The following is a 14,257-nucleotide window of genomic DNA, read 5'->3' on the forward strand; positions in this document are numbered from 1 at the left end:
CTGTATAAACTATGTTGAGGCCTCGGTGTTTTCATTTGTGGCCACACCTTATTAAAGTAATCACCTTGTCACCTTAAGGCCTCCATAGCACACAGTCCATTTAGGGAAACTGCATAAAAATATGTTTTCCATGACATGGACCCTTTAATAGATGTGCTAAAGCTCAGAGGTGAGCCGTATAGGCACCAGCATGGAAGTCACCAAACTGAAAAAACAAGCACACATCCAAAAAAAAAAAAGGAATCAGGAGCTGTATGAACGTGAAGGACTAAAATAACGCTGAGTAAGAAGTAGATTCCTTTCTCCTCACACACATAGTCAAACAAACACAAAAAATCATTTGAAAGTAGTCAGAAAAATTCCAAGTCTCCTTAAGGACATGTAAGAGTAAGTATAACTAGGTTCCACACACCTCTGATGGTCAGTGGTGCAAGGCGCTAGTTTCTGTAAGTATTAAATCTGTAGATCTGAGCTTCAAGCCTGTAGAGTTACACATTCATCACAACACAAACTCCAAGAAGACTGAAGATGGGTCAGGCTAGCATTTTATTATCAAGACAAGTGTGGACTTGTTAGCATTGCAGGACAGGGGGAACTTTGGCCCACCATCTCTGTAGCACTTATCTTTGGGCCTGAAGGACCCATGTCCTACACTTTTTATATATATTTCAGGTCCACTTATGACGTTTTGTACCAAAAACAGTCATGTTTCATTTTTATATGACTGTTTTCCCATCTCTCTCCATCTCTTATGAAACAGGCTGATTTTGTTGCTTTGAATTTAAGACTGATGTAAATGAGCTCTGTTCTGATAGGTTGCCTTGTATTGTGCTTCATTTAAAAAGCTCTTTTTAAACATCTCTGGTTGAACCTAACGGAACTCGATCGGCTTTCTCAGGACAACCGGTCCAGTCCCTCTCATATCTGAGTGAGATTTCATAATACAAGTAAGACTAGATGATGGTGGTTTAATGTGAAATGATCCATTTTAGAGAAACTTACAGACTCAGAATTGTTCACAGTGGTGGTAAACCTAACCAGACATCTGAAGAGTTTAAAGCCTCTATTTACATGAAGTTATTAGATGAAGTGGTTAGATAAATGCTTTGATTTGTGATAAAGTTTTGGCTGAAAATATATTTTAATCCTTGTAATTTAATCGACTCATGGTGAAGAGACGCAAACAGGGGCTTATGGGTCAAAATAGTCCCCAAAGAAAACTTTTCTTTTCAGACTTATGACTGTTTTACCATCATCTGCATTACATATAAAAACTCTCGTGTAGCTTCACTGGTGGGTTTAGATAGTAAATAAAAGGGCTATACTTATGTTGTAGACATTGTTATCCGTGGTTCCTCTCACCACCACTGTAAAGAAAAGGTTTCTCTACAACGAAACCATTTCACATGAAACCACTCTGCTTGGCTTTGTTTACATCTCAAGGACTGAATTGTGGAGACGTTTTGAAAATTTGGTGGGATTCCCCTTTAAAGCGCCGTTGTGTGACTTATTGATCTCACAGCTGAGTCAGAACTACTCATCGATTTTAATCCTCATCGCTGGCTGGATTAGCGATTGTTCGCCACAACAAAGCCCTGCGTCTCGTCCCTCTGAGTGGCGGTGTTGTGTGGCGCTCCTCTGAAAGCAGATCAAACCCTAATGAGAACTGTCCGTGAAGCTCCAGCAGAGGGCGCCACAGACCCCTCCGGCAACCCGCTCAGCCCCGGACACCGTCAGACAAGCGCCGCTAGACGTTTAGCTACCAACGTTTCTCAAAATGAAAGCGTTAGATTCCACTAAAGTGTCTCCTTTGAGCTCGACAAGAGAGGTACACATCACCGTCCCTGTCCTGTTGGGGGGGTTTCGCGCTCAGACAGCGCAGAGACTCTCAGTGCCACTTTATTTTGGACGGTTCAGGTAACGTTGGCTAATGCTAGCGTTAGCTAGGTTAACTTCGCTAAGTTACCTGACGTTAAATGAGGATTAACTAACTTAGTAAATGCACCGCAGACAAGGTGAGCTGCGCCATCTCTCATCAAAACTAGAGAAGCACAAACAAAGTAGACAGTTTCTACAAATCACAGTATTTAAACGGTGAGAAACAATAAAAATGAAGCCTAACGTAAACTGACGTTAAAGGGCCAGTGTCCCACAATCTGTGTTGTACTTCTGTCTCATTCTCATTTTTGTGGTTTCATGTACCAAAAAGTGATGATAAATGTTTACATAACCAGTCTTAAACAGTACAGTCACAAAAAAAAACAGTCTTTTATTCAGAAGGTTTGGGTAGGGTAGCTAATTAAGTTCAGATATTTTATTGTCCTTGTCCACATAAACACAAGTGGATCTTGGAATAAGATAAAAGACAGGAAAATATATTTGAGGTTGGAAAATGGTCGGAAAGTGTACATAAAACCACACCAGTATTACATGTGAATGTGAAGCGGGAGGCATGAAATGATACCGTTAGGACTGGATTATGTCTTTTAGCTCTGATCTGATTGGCAACCCTGCATTGAGCATCGCTCAGTCTGGCCTGAAGGCCTTATAACTTCAGCAGGAGTGGGCGGGGCTAACTGCTTTAGGCTGAGTGGGTGCATACGTGTGTGTGTGTGTGTGTGTGTATATATATATATATATATATATATATATATATATATATATATAAAACACATATGTACGTTTTGAAATAATGTTTACATACTACATGAGCTACATACTACATATCAGCTTTCCACAAAAATGTAGTATTAGGAATACAGTAACAACATATGTAATTAAGATTTTGGTACAACTTCAGTGGCAGCCTGGCAACTAAAATATTAGCTGAATTTAAATTTAAACAAGTATATCTAGCTGTAGGCTTTGCTTACTGTTGAGTTGAACAGTCAAGGCTCTGGTTTTCTTGTTACTTCTTACAGTCAATACTCAAAGTTCCCCACTAGATGTCAGTATTGTTTCAGTGTAATAATTAAATACTCATTGACCAGTGAAAAATGATAGAAGCCAGAGAGGATAGCTTACATGAGTGTTTCAGTCCCACAGCTTTCACACGTTTCCCTTATTTTTCCTGCTCTAGTCTGCCTGATTCAGCAAAAAGAGGGTTTTTTGGTTGTTTGTAAATGGCGTAGGTTAGGTGCAGCAGAAACAGTAGAAACCATGCAATGGGTCTCTGCACCTAGAGCTGAAAAACACAGATCTAGACTATTTTAATTTGGACAGTTTTGGTCTTCACATTACAACACATGTAATGTTTATTATCTACAATTTCTCTTTGTAGGCTTTAGGAGGAGACCGTTTTGTCAGGGTCAGAAAAAGGGACTTGGAGAGACTGTCCACAGAGGTCATGCAACTCAGAGAGTTTCTGCCAAAGGTTATTAACAGAGACTTTATCGACTGCCTGCATAAAGCACGATCTTTAGAAACACGTAAGTCAACCCCCCTCGCAGTCATGCTCTACAGGACAACCGTTTGGATGTCAGTTAATTAAATACATAATAACAAGTAGATGTATTAAAATGTGAATATCAAATGGTTCACTGTAGAGAAACTTACCTACCTAGAGACACTAGGGGTCGCAGTGCCAACAATGTGGGCACTGTATTTAGTATCCAAAACAACCCGTGTACCTAAACATGTCTTCTGAGTTTTTATATGTATTGCTGGTAGTGGTAAAAGAGTGGAAAGTTTTTGGGGTTCTGTTTTGCCTCATCACATCCTGTAAGCGCATCTGCCCATCACTGACTTTTAAAAATACATTTTAGGCCAAAACCTCCCCAAATCTGTTGTAATCAGCATCTCAAACATCAACCAGTGTATTTGTCATCATTTTGTGTAATAGCTTTCTGTAAGAGCTTTTAGAAGCGTTGAATTCTTCAGACATCTGGTTCCTATCACTACCACTGTGAACAATTTTGACTAAACTGTTAACAGTTCTAATAAGTTCCTCTAGAACGGTGGAAAATCACTGGAATTCCTCTTTAAATGTCTGCGTTTAAAGTGTACAACTGACTCATTTCTTCCTTAGTGCTGGGGATTATTCCTGAAAGTTTTATTGAGTTTTACCTGATCAGTTCCACCTGATTGTCTTATTCAGAAGCTCCTAAGGTGAATCAGGTGTAATAAATCAGTGTAAGGCTTAATTATCAACAAAGGCTGTGAAAGCTTTTCCCATATAATGCCCTAGAATATTAATACATCTCTGCAAACTAATGCAGTAAAAGATGTCACTAAACATGTTGTGAGGTGTGGGTCGATTAATATGATGCATTTAAGCTATATTTATTTAATGGTCTACCGTTATTGATCAACAGTCATATTACTACAGCCCCTTGTGAAATGATGAAAGGGTAAAGAACGTAAGTTTACTGTTCCAGCTTACAAACAAGAGCAGCGAAATGTCAGTGTGCTCTTCAAGCAGATGGTAAAAACACATTTTGTGTTTATCTAGGCACATTTATTAGTTACAGCACATCATATGTTACTTTTAACACACATTTGTGTGTCCAGCTGAGGTTCACACATTTTGTGTTACAGAAAACAGTGGCACCAAATGCGTTAAACACATCACGAAAGGTGTGCTGTTAATTAACGTGTGAGGAGGCTTTTGTCTTGTCACGTGTTTCAGAAAGGCACTCAGAATCAGCACTGTGCTGGGCTCTCAGCAGGCCTGTAAACTATTTAAACAAAGACGTGGATCGAATCTGAGATACAGCAGAATGTTATGTCACCATCACTTAAATGGAGTGCAGTTACATGAGTTAAGGCACTTAGAAAGCTCCGCTGCTGTAGTTCGTTTAGGCTCTGATGCTTTAAGGCTCTGATGCTTGATGCATTGCTTTCATGTGAAAAGTTTGTAGGGACATTTAAGGGCCCATGATATCTACCATGCAAATATAGTAATTTTATTTACTATCCAAAACCACTAGCAAACTCACACGTCTTCTGAGTTTAATATGTGATGTAGATGATGGTAAAATTGTTATAAATGTGTAAAAAAAAATTTAATTTTCTTTGAGTACTGTTTTGCCTTACAGCACCCTTCAATACCCTCCCACTTTTTAATAGATAAGTTTTAGGCCAAAATTATATCTCCGAACAATGTTCCAGGCGTCAGGCAGTGTAACTGTATTTAGGTAATAATTATGTAGAAATTGCCCTTTAAGGTCCTGATTTAAAGGAATAATTCTGTGCCTACGTAGTTTCTGACAATGTATGGTATACTGTTATCTATGGTATTAGACAAGTACAGGCAAAAATCCAAATAAAATAAAAGGTGCATTCTACTACTGTTTGTTTTTAACCTATGTGGCATACTTTAGTCCACTTTTATATAGTGTCCTAAACTGTAAGAAATCATGTGTATGAATCTATTTGAGATGACTTAACTACTTGGCGTGACTTGGTGCAAGTGATGATTTAAGTATGTTCTTAGTACAATGTTGATGACTAATGAATTTCCAATATATGTTAGCTATATTGGCCTCATAGCTTCAATGCAAAACTAAAGAACATTTCAGACACCAAACATATCTTGACTGATCAACTATGTTTGAGGTAAAAGGAAAATTGTGTAGATTTGATTTTGTGCAAAGTAGTGTTATAGTCAAGACCAGTAGAGAACAATCAAGACTGAAACCTGGACACGTTGAATCTGTGCCAAGACCAAGGCTTTGTAGTAGTCGTGTCTGAGTCATTCATTATGTATGGTATATATATGAATAGAAGACATTAAATTTTATAACATATTTATTATAAATCACATTATTCCCCAAGACCAAGACATGATAGTTGTTCAAATGATCTCAACACCATAACACTCAAGACAGGCCTCAACATTATATTACAAACTATCACTTTAAAAACTGAGACATTTACAATGCACCATTGAAATATAGACATTTACAAATGCTTATGTAGTCAGTCACAGGTATTTTAAGGAACAAACGTGCAAAGAAGGACACAGTGTCATTAGTGTGAAGCACTGCTCTTATGAAGCTATTTGACTTTTAATGGTGCCCTCTTGTGGAGAATCTTCAACCTGCTAAACATGATGAAGTGAATGAACTATACGACAGTTCTATGAAGAGGCCTCACATCTAAAAATCATAAACATTCTTTTCTCAGTAGCTGTCAATAGTAAATGTTATGAAGGTAATAGAGTGCATTTTTGTGGGACTGTGCTCTTGGGGAACTCACTGTAGGTTCTCTTTGTTGTGCAGTGAAGGAGCAGAGCCAGCAAGAGCAGCAGCAGCTAAAGCAGGAGTGCCTACACCTTCGCTCACGCCTGGAAGCCCTGCAGGCAGAGTGTCAGAGAGAGAGGGAGGTGAAGGAGAAGAAGAGTGCACAGAAAAGGAGAATATTGTACAGCTCCTTGAGTTTAGTCTAGAGTTCCTCTTGTAAAGGGCTATTGGCACATATGAGCATAGCATGAGCACTAACCTAAAACCTTGTGAATCCAAATGGTTCTTATGGTTCCACTGGGTTCTCTGCCCTATAACATTTTATTTATAGTTGTTTAGTTTGCTTAATATTTGCTTAAAGGGCCAATATCATGGATCACAGAACTTTTCCCACTTATTTAAAATAAAAGAGTTTAAGAAAGTTCAAGTCTGTGTAATCCATGTACGGTAGTTAAGCTACTGTTCTTTTGTAGTTTAGCTCCACCCATTCATATTGAAGTTATAAGGAGTGTTTTAAAAAGTTGGGACAGTAGATGAAATGCAGATATTAAAAAAAAGAGCAGTTATTATTATTTTTTTACAGGCAGTTAAACAGCACAAAGAAGATACATTTAATATTTTGCTTTGTCAACTTTACTGATTTTTGTAACTATATGCTGAAAAGTTGGGACAGGGGCAATGTAAGATGGGGAAGTTTGTGGAATAATCAAAATGCATGTTTTGAAGCTTTTTACAGGTTAACAGTTGGAATAGGTAACCGGTGAAGCTATTGTGGTTCAGTATAAAAGGATTTGCGAAAACTGCATGAGCAAATAGTCTTAACAGACCAACATTTCTTAACACACCACTGCGTGGAATTTATTGCTTTTACCGTCTACAGTCCACAACATTATTAAATGAATCAGAGAGTCTGGAGAAATCTCTGTGCAAAAAGAGCAAAGTTAATGGCAATGCAATAAAAACCATAATGTTACTGTAATGAATATCACCACATGGGCTAGGGAATACTTCGGAAAGCCCTTGTTAGTAAACACAGTTCATCGCTCTATCTGCGAATGCAAATTAAGACTGTACTATGCAATGCAGAAGCCACATATCAGCAACATTCAGAAATGCCACCAACTTCTGTCCATCTGAGATGGACTGACACAAATTGGAAACATGTGCTATAGTCCAACCTTTCAGATTGTTTTTGGAAATAACAGATGTTGTGTTGTCCAGGCCAAAGAGGAAAAGGACCATCCCAACTGAAGCACCAGCATGTGTCATTCACATTTTGGAGCAACATATGCTGCCATCAGGGACGGCTGTGCTTGACTGTTGAGCAAATATTATGTCAAACAAGAATGGAAAGAAATTCCACTTTCACAACTACCGGAATTGGTGTCCTTCCCAAACAATAACTGAACATTTTGAAAGGAAAGGTGATATAAATAGTGGTAAACATACTCCTATTCCACCTTTTTTGGAACTGCTTCAGGCATCAAATATATGACGAGTATATATATATATATACAAAATTAGTTGAAACATTACATGTTTTGTCTTTGTACTTTGTTCATTTGTTCATATTAGTACAGGTCAAAAAGGATTTGCTGTTCTGATCAGTTTTTATTTATATTTTATTTATATTTTTATATTCCTACTGTGTAAACTTTTGGAAGTGGATTTGTACATAAACCCACAGAAATGTCAAAAGTGGATGTCAGGGAAAAAATAAAATGCAGAAAATGTCCCTTTAGTCATCAACTGAATCATCCCTGTAATTCCGGGATGCCCAACTTTATTCCCAGAGAGCTACCACCCTGCAGAGTTTAATTTCAGCACGCACAGCAATAATAATGGGACGCTCTTGATGGCTGTGATTAACTGGGTCAGGTGTGTTAGATTAGGGCTGCCGAGTGGCAGATCTCCAGAAGCAGAGTTGGGCAGACACGCTGTAAATCAACACACGCTTATTAGTCAAACGAACAGTTAATTCCTGTGGAGATAATGCCTGTGGAGCAAAGCAAGCTGAAAGAACACATTATTGCAGATGAGAGTGGGATTCATTGAAATGAGTTCAATTATGATTGCCTTAATCATTGCTTTGGGGCCTTTACGGTTGCAGGTATAGGCCTATTCAGTCAGAGATCACCCATTTATTTATATAATTCCCAGTCAAAACACCCATTAAGTACAATATACTCATTTTTAGCATTAGATAAAAACAGAAAACTATTTTTGCTATTTATCAGTATTTTATGTGTCCACGACTTCATCACAGCTTCCATTCTTTCCTGCAGACCTGCTTTCGGTTTTTCAAGGAAACCTGCAGGGATACTTTTCACACCTCCATAGTTCAGTCTTAGAAGTTGGTTGAATTTTCTGCTCCTCACGATCCAAATAATTCCAAACATATTCAGCTATGTTGAGCTCTGGATTCTGGAGTGACCAGTCCACTGCTCTGAGAACACCAGCAGCTTTTTTGTTTGGTTTGTAAATGTTCCTTTTTGTCTACTTTCTTTTCTCATTATAAGATAAGATAATCACCTGGGGATTTTTTTCTGATCTGAAGCAAGAGTGGAGCTTGGTTTTGTCCTCTGCCTCAAAGATGAAAGCTTTGGTGGTCTACATGATGTTTTCGCATCTAATCATTGTGAGGTCAGAGATTTATTTACTGTATTTTACATGTGACTGTGTGATTTTGTCTGTTTGCAGGAGAAGATGGTCCTGAGGGAGCAGTTGTGGGAGAGCAGGGAGCAGCTGCAGCAGCAGGCTGAGTTCTGTACGGGTCTTGGCGCTGCCTCCTGCACTCTACTCTGGAGTGCCTCCCGCAGGGAAGAGGCTGTCAGGGACATATTGGCTGATGTAAGTCAACCTAAAAAAAGGAATTCTTCTTCCAGAAATACTGACCGAGCTGCCAGTTACTGAAAGGCTGAAGTTATTTGAAGCATTTTTGTTTTTTGTTAGCGCTATTAACATTTTTGGGCAACATGTTGTGTAAAGGCCTTTATACAATGAGTGGATAATAAATTCAGACATTAACATATTCGTCTGTTGACCTGTCACTGTTGTCTCTAGTGTTGACATGGCGATAACCAAGCTGACTGATTGGCTGTATCTGAGCTACTAGAACGTTTGTGCTTTACTTTGCCACTTTTCACACTAGCATATCCAAAAAAGGAAGTCTGTTTTAGTTCTGTTATCTACCCCTCTTTGTGTGTGTGTGTGTGTGTATGTGTGTATGTGTGTGCGTGTGTGCGTGTGTGTGTGTGTGCGTAAAGGGAAAGCTGGAGCCGTTCCTGAAAGTAGCAGGTCAAACTCTTGAAAGTTTTGTCAAATCTCTGGATGAAGAGGAAAAGCCTCAGCAGAACTACAGTTCCCATGAGCATCAGTTTGTGCTAGCACTGGCAGGCATCATTACCAGTTAAGGCTCAGACATGCTTCCTTAAATTACTCACGGTTTGGTGTTTACCACAGGTCTGAAATAACGTGAGGGGGAACATTGGCGGGATAAGGGGGCTTGGGTGTTCTAAATTTTACGGTGTTTCTAAATTTTACGGTGATTTTATTAAATTATCCAAACTCATTTTAGGATTATTTTAACTTAATTGGATATAAGGCATGTGTAATTTGGAATAAAGAAGTCATGCATTATCTTGTAATTTTGTACATAGTTAGTGAAGTTGTATGCACAAGTTTGGCACTTTTGGCCAAATGACTTATTTTGTTGGGTTTTGAAGTGAACAGAGGTAAACACAACCTATGCAGCAAACTAATTAAATAAAAACATTTTATACAAATGTTAATGTACAGTTACTTTATATTTGAATGACTTGAATAATGTGGACAGCCTTTCTGTTTTAAAGTCTGAGAATGTAACTAATGACACTAATGGTAGGCTTGGAGGGAAAAAAGGAAAGTATCTGATGAAAATAACATCTTGTCAGCCACTAAGAATTAATGAAACTGTTCATTACCATTTGCAGAAAAAAAACAAAGTAATATGTTGCAGAGCTTGTGGTTACTTTGATTCAAAAATGGAATGGAGGCCCGCACTGTAGCATATACCTGTTGGTCCATGGTTGTTACTTGCACAAAGTGTGTCGTTATTTGTTCATAATCATATAAAATATTTTGGAAATTGTTGAAATGGGACAACATGTACTTAGATGGATATCAGTATACGGGGGGTAGACTGTAAGGGGAGCACTGCCAATAACTTTTCAGATCTTTGACAGTAACATCAAGCATTTTTTATCTGCATATTCAGGACAACCTCATAAAATTTAATATCAGTAAAACACAAGTAAATAAATAAATAAATAAATGGAAAAGCACAGCAAAACCCTCATTATCACCGAACATGGAAGATGATAGGTCAGTTCACAAGGCAGCAGGACAAACTATCTGTTGTTTTACGCATAGTTTGATGATGAAAGTTGTTGGACACGATGAAGAACTGATGGTTTCTATTTAGCCCAAAATCTATTATCACATGACAAAATTGCTTGAAGACTTCAGAACAGGTGACACTGTAAAACCAATGTGGGATTTTGTCCTGTCATGGGGACACGTGCTGTGATAGTATCAAACAGCTGTACTAAAGTACTTAAGGTGGCTTTAAAGAATTCAAGACTCAACACTGTCCTTATTTTCCAGATTTAGCAGCTGTGACGAGTGGGAGGGACTTCATATCCAGCTCCGCCCACATCCTGTTGGACACTCTAATGCAGCTGCTTGGGCTCATGAAGCCAGGAGTGTTTCCAAAATTGAAAGTGTGGGTTGAAACTCACAAATGCACAGACACACACACACATTCTCACTCAGTCTCTGTCACCTCTGGTGAAATGATGTTTTGTTGATTTTCTAAGTGAAAATAAGTAAACACATCCCCTTCAGAATAAACCGTTTTCCACACATTTTATTGCACATATTGAGGAAAGAAAACATAAAACGAGCAGTTACTGCACATTTTATATTTTATGTTTTATTTCTTTCCAAAATGTTAAACTCAGCAAAGAAGAAGTTCAAGCTTGTTCCTCTTACTGAGAAATTAAGTAATTACAACTCAATTCCACAACAACAAACTCAAGTACAAATAATGTCAGGGCTTTCAGTGCATATGCTGTAATGAGTTTTCTTAGTGTTTCTCACTGTCGCTTTTCTTTGTGTGTGCAGGTTGATGCTGATGGCTTTATATAATGTCAGCATCAGTGTGAATGGGCTAACATACATCAGCGAAAGTCCAGCACTCCTCCCCCTTATCTGCACCCTGCTTAAAGGTGTGTGTGTGTGTGAGTGTGTGTCTGCATGTGTGCGTGAGTGTGTGAGTAAGTGACTGCAGCTGAGGCAGGTCCCCAGAGGCTTTAGAGTTTATCTGATCTCAGCTTTGACGTCATGACAGCTAAACTCACGTGCGGAGGAGGGGAGGATTAAGTAAAGCCCCACACTTTCTGTCTCTGTCCTTTGCACGTTCCTTTTTTCCTCTCTTTCTTGGGCATGTAACCGTGAATGTTAGTCCAGTGCACATTCACATCCTTATATGTCCATTTTTAGTCCCCTTTATTCTCACAAAAAATGAATTCAGTCACAAACCTCCAGCTATCCAAAAGTCAGAGACCACCCTTCATTTTCATTTCCAGTCAAAACAGCCTTTAAGCATGAGCATTTTTGAGATATTATCTCAAAACAATTAGGTAGTATTTTAAAGTAATGACCTGGACGTCACAGAATAGTGGCATAGCAATTCACTTAGACAAATAATAAAAATGCTTGATTTTTTTATTGCAGGAATGGGCTTCCAAATATTTTTTAAGTAATGGCTTCTTGACAGCTATTCATCTGTTCAGACTACACACACACATTTTCCAAGCCGCTTCTCAATCAGGGTCGCGGTGGGTGCTGGAGCCAATCCTTGCGGTCATCGGGCGGAAGGCAGGAGACACCCTGGACAGGTTCCCTGTTCATCGCAGGGCTCTGTTCAGACTCGCCCATGTCTTTTTAAGTTTTAAGTACTGTTTAACATAACAGTTTTGGTTGTCTACCGGATATTACATGGTTGTTATGAGTCCCATTTTCTCTATATCTTTTTTATGGCGACGCTGGTCTTAATTATTGATTTATTTTCCTTTGACTTTGCTTTTCCTCATGCAAGTGAATTATGTCTCAGTGGTATCTCCTGAAAATATCTCCTTAAATAACTGGTACTTAATGGTCATTTTAACTGGTAATAAAACATATAAAGGGTGGTCTCTGATGTTTGCACTGTACTGTGTATTTGAATGGAGTCAGTTCAGCGCATTACTTTTTCCCATGTTTCTCCCTCCTTCTGTCTTAGACCGGGACTCAGAAGTGTGTCTGCAGGCTCTGCGGCTGCTCCAGTCTCTGCTAGTTGAGGGCAAGGCTTTGGAGCAGCTCACCCCGGACCTGCTGAGCTCTCTGCCAATAGGACACATTCGTCAGCTGGCCTCCAGTCGCCATGCCACCCTCAGACAGACGGCCCAAGAGGCCCTGGAGGACCTAGAGCGGCTCACTAACAGCCAGAACGCAGCCTGTGAGAAAGAACAGTGAGGCCTTGGACATCTCTAGACCATGACATCATTAATAATACCCTTGCAATTATATTAACAGCCAGTGTAGTGTGCACTGCTGACCCAGTCCAAACAGAACAGTGTTCTAGGTTCAGACAAGTTCTTCAATGGGGCTCTCTTCAGTAGCTCTAATTCTGTTCCTCAGTGGTAAGTGTAATCAATTAAAAGGGGTCAGAGGTCACAGAGCCAATTGAAAAATGTCCCATTGACCTCCGGGGTGGTCCAGTAGGTAATAATATTGGTTTAAGTAACCAATGTTGTCTTTTGGTTTGCACTGAATAGGGATAGTGTTTCCACAGTTTGAAAATGATCAGTTGTTCTTAATATATTAAAGAAAAATTGCACAGTTTTTCAACATAATCTCTATCTGTGGTATCTGTAGCATATCGCTGTTGTCGGAAGAAAACCTTGTGTCTCCAAAATGGTAACTTTACAGGAGAAGGAAAAACCTACTTTACTTTTAATGTAAGTCAATAAAACCAGACTTTTTTTCTATGTAATTTTGGGTCATTTCTTCATGAAATTTACACACACTGTAAGGAGCAACAGGGATTTTCAAATTATGTCAAAAACTGGAAAAAAAAGACCAAAATAGAGATACAAGATTTTCTTCCGACAACAGCGATATGGTCATTTACCATGGATGATAATGTTGCTGTGTTTTTTGCACGTTGTCCTGTACATAGAAAAGGTCCTTTGACTTGAAACATGTTCTCTATTTATTGTCTCTAGATATTTTCAAATGTGTTTTTCGGTCAGGTTTTCTGCTTGTTTATAAGCACGTTAATCTCCCAAACTATTTATATATGGCATATAAAGCTGAGGAATGCTGGAGTATTCCTTTAAGTGTGCAATTCTGGCTTGCTGTGATTGTGTCCAATTGATAACCAGTGTCGATAACCTGTTCCTGTTAATACTATTTCTAATATCTTTGCATTGTTTCAGTAATAATAATCTGTTTTAGAATCATCAAGTTCTATTAACCCACTGAAGTATGACAAAATATAAAAGAAGCTTTGTGTGCCTAACTCCGCTGTATTCACTGAGAGGAAGTAGTCCCATAAAACAAAGTGTGACATTAGAGACACTCAATTAAAGGTGAGCTTCCTTGGTGGTCAACAGAGATTGATGATTTTCATTGATCACCTCTGTGGGTGGCAAAACATGTTCAGTCAACTCTGCTGTTATTACAAATCCATGCTGTGGACCCTAAATACATTATAAACTTCTAACACTATATCAAGTAGCCATTCCCCTGGCTTTATCTCTAGATTTTAAGTACTATTTAAGTGGGCGGCAAGAGATAGCTGTATTTAGCCATTCCAGTATGTAATCCTTGCTAGACTGTGGGGGTTATATTCAGTTTTATCTGCAGAGAGAAACCACATAATACGCTATATATAGTCTAAACTGTGGGTGAGTTCATGCAAGAGATTAGTCAGGCTAGGAGATAGCGGACTTCTTATCAGTCAGCGTTTGTGACAGAATACCAAGTACCAT

General features: G+C 38.8%; 1 protein-coding gene across 1 annotated transcript; it reads left to right on the forward strand.

The window, feature by feature from the left end:
* The first annotated feature begins 1,674 nt into the window (after nucleotides 1-1,674).
* On the forward strand, nucleotides 1,675-13,215 carry LOC108434677 (heat shock transcription factor 2 binding protein). The gene is made up of 8 exons (XM_017709998.2): nucleotides 1,675-1,828; nucleotides 3,281-3,428; nucleotides 6,222-6,325; nucleotides 8,883-9,032; nucleotides 9,449-9,590; nucleotides 10,827-10,944; nucleotides 11,346-11,449; nucleotides 12,505-13,215. The coding sequence occupies exons 1-8, from the start codon at nucleotides 1,778-1,780 to the stop codon at nucleotides 12,735-12,737; spliced, it is 1,050 nt and encodes a 349-aa protein (XP_017565487.1). The 5' UTR covers nucleotides 1,675-1,777; the 3' UTR covers nucleotides 12,738-13,215.
* Nucleotides 13,216-14,257: the final 1,042 nt, after the last annotated feature.

The sequence above is a fragment of the Pygocentrus nattereri genome, chromosome 12 (assembly GCF_015220715.1).
Source record: "Pygocentrus nattereri isolate fPygNat1 chromosome 12, fPygNat1.pri, whole genome shotgun sequence".
Lineage (NCBI taxonomy): Eukaryota > Metazoa > Chordata > Actinopteri > Characiformes > Serrasalmidae > Pygocentrus > Pygocentrus nattereri.

What these genes read in the sequence shown, in the direction of transcription:
- LOC108434677 (XM_017709998.2), top strand. Translation starts at nt 1,778, where the DNA reads ATGAAAGCGTTAGATTCCACTAAAGTGTCTCCTTTGAGCTCGACAAGA. An exon ending in AGCACGATCTTTAGAAACAC is followed by an intron (nt 3,429 to 6,221) that starts GTAAGTCAACCC and finishes TTTGTTGTGCAG; the next exon opens with TGAAGGAGCAGAGCCAGCAA. An exon ending in ACTGGCAGGCATCATTACCA is followed by an intron (nt 9,591 to 10,826) that starts GTTAAGGCTCAG and finishes CTTATTTTCCAG; the next exon opens with ATTTAGCAGCTGTGACGAGT.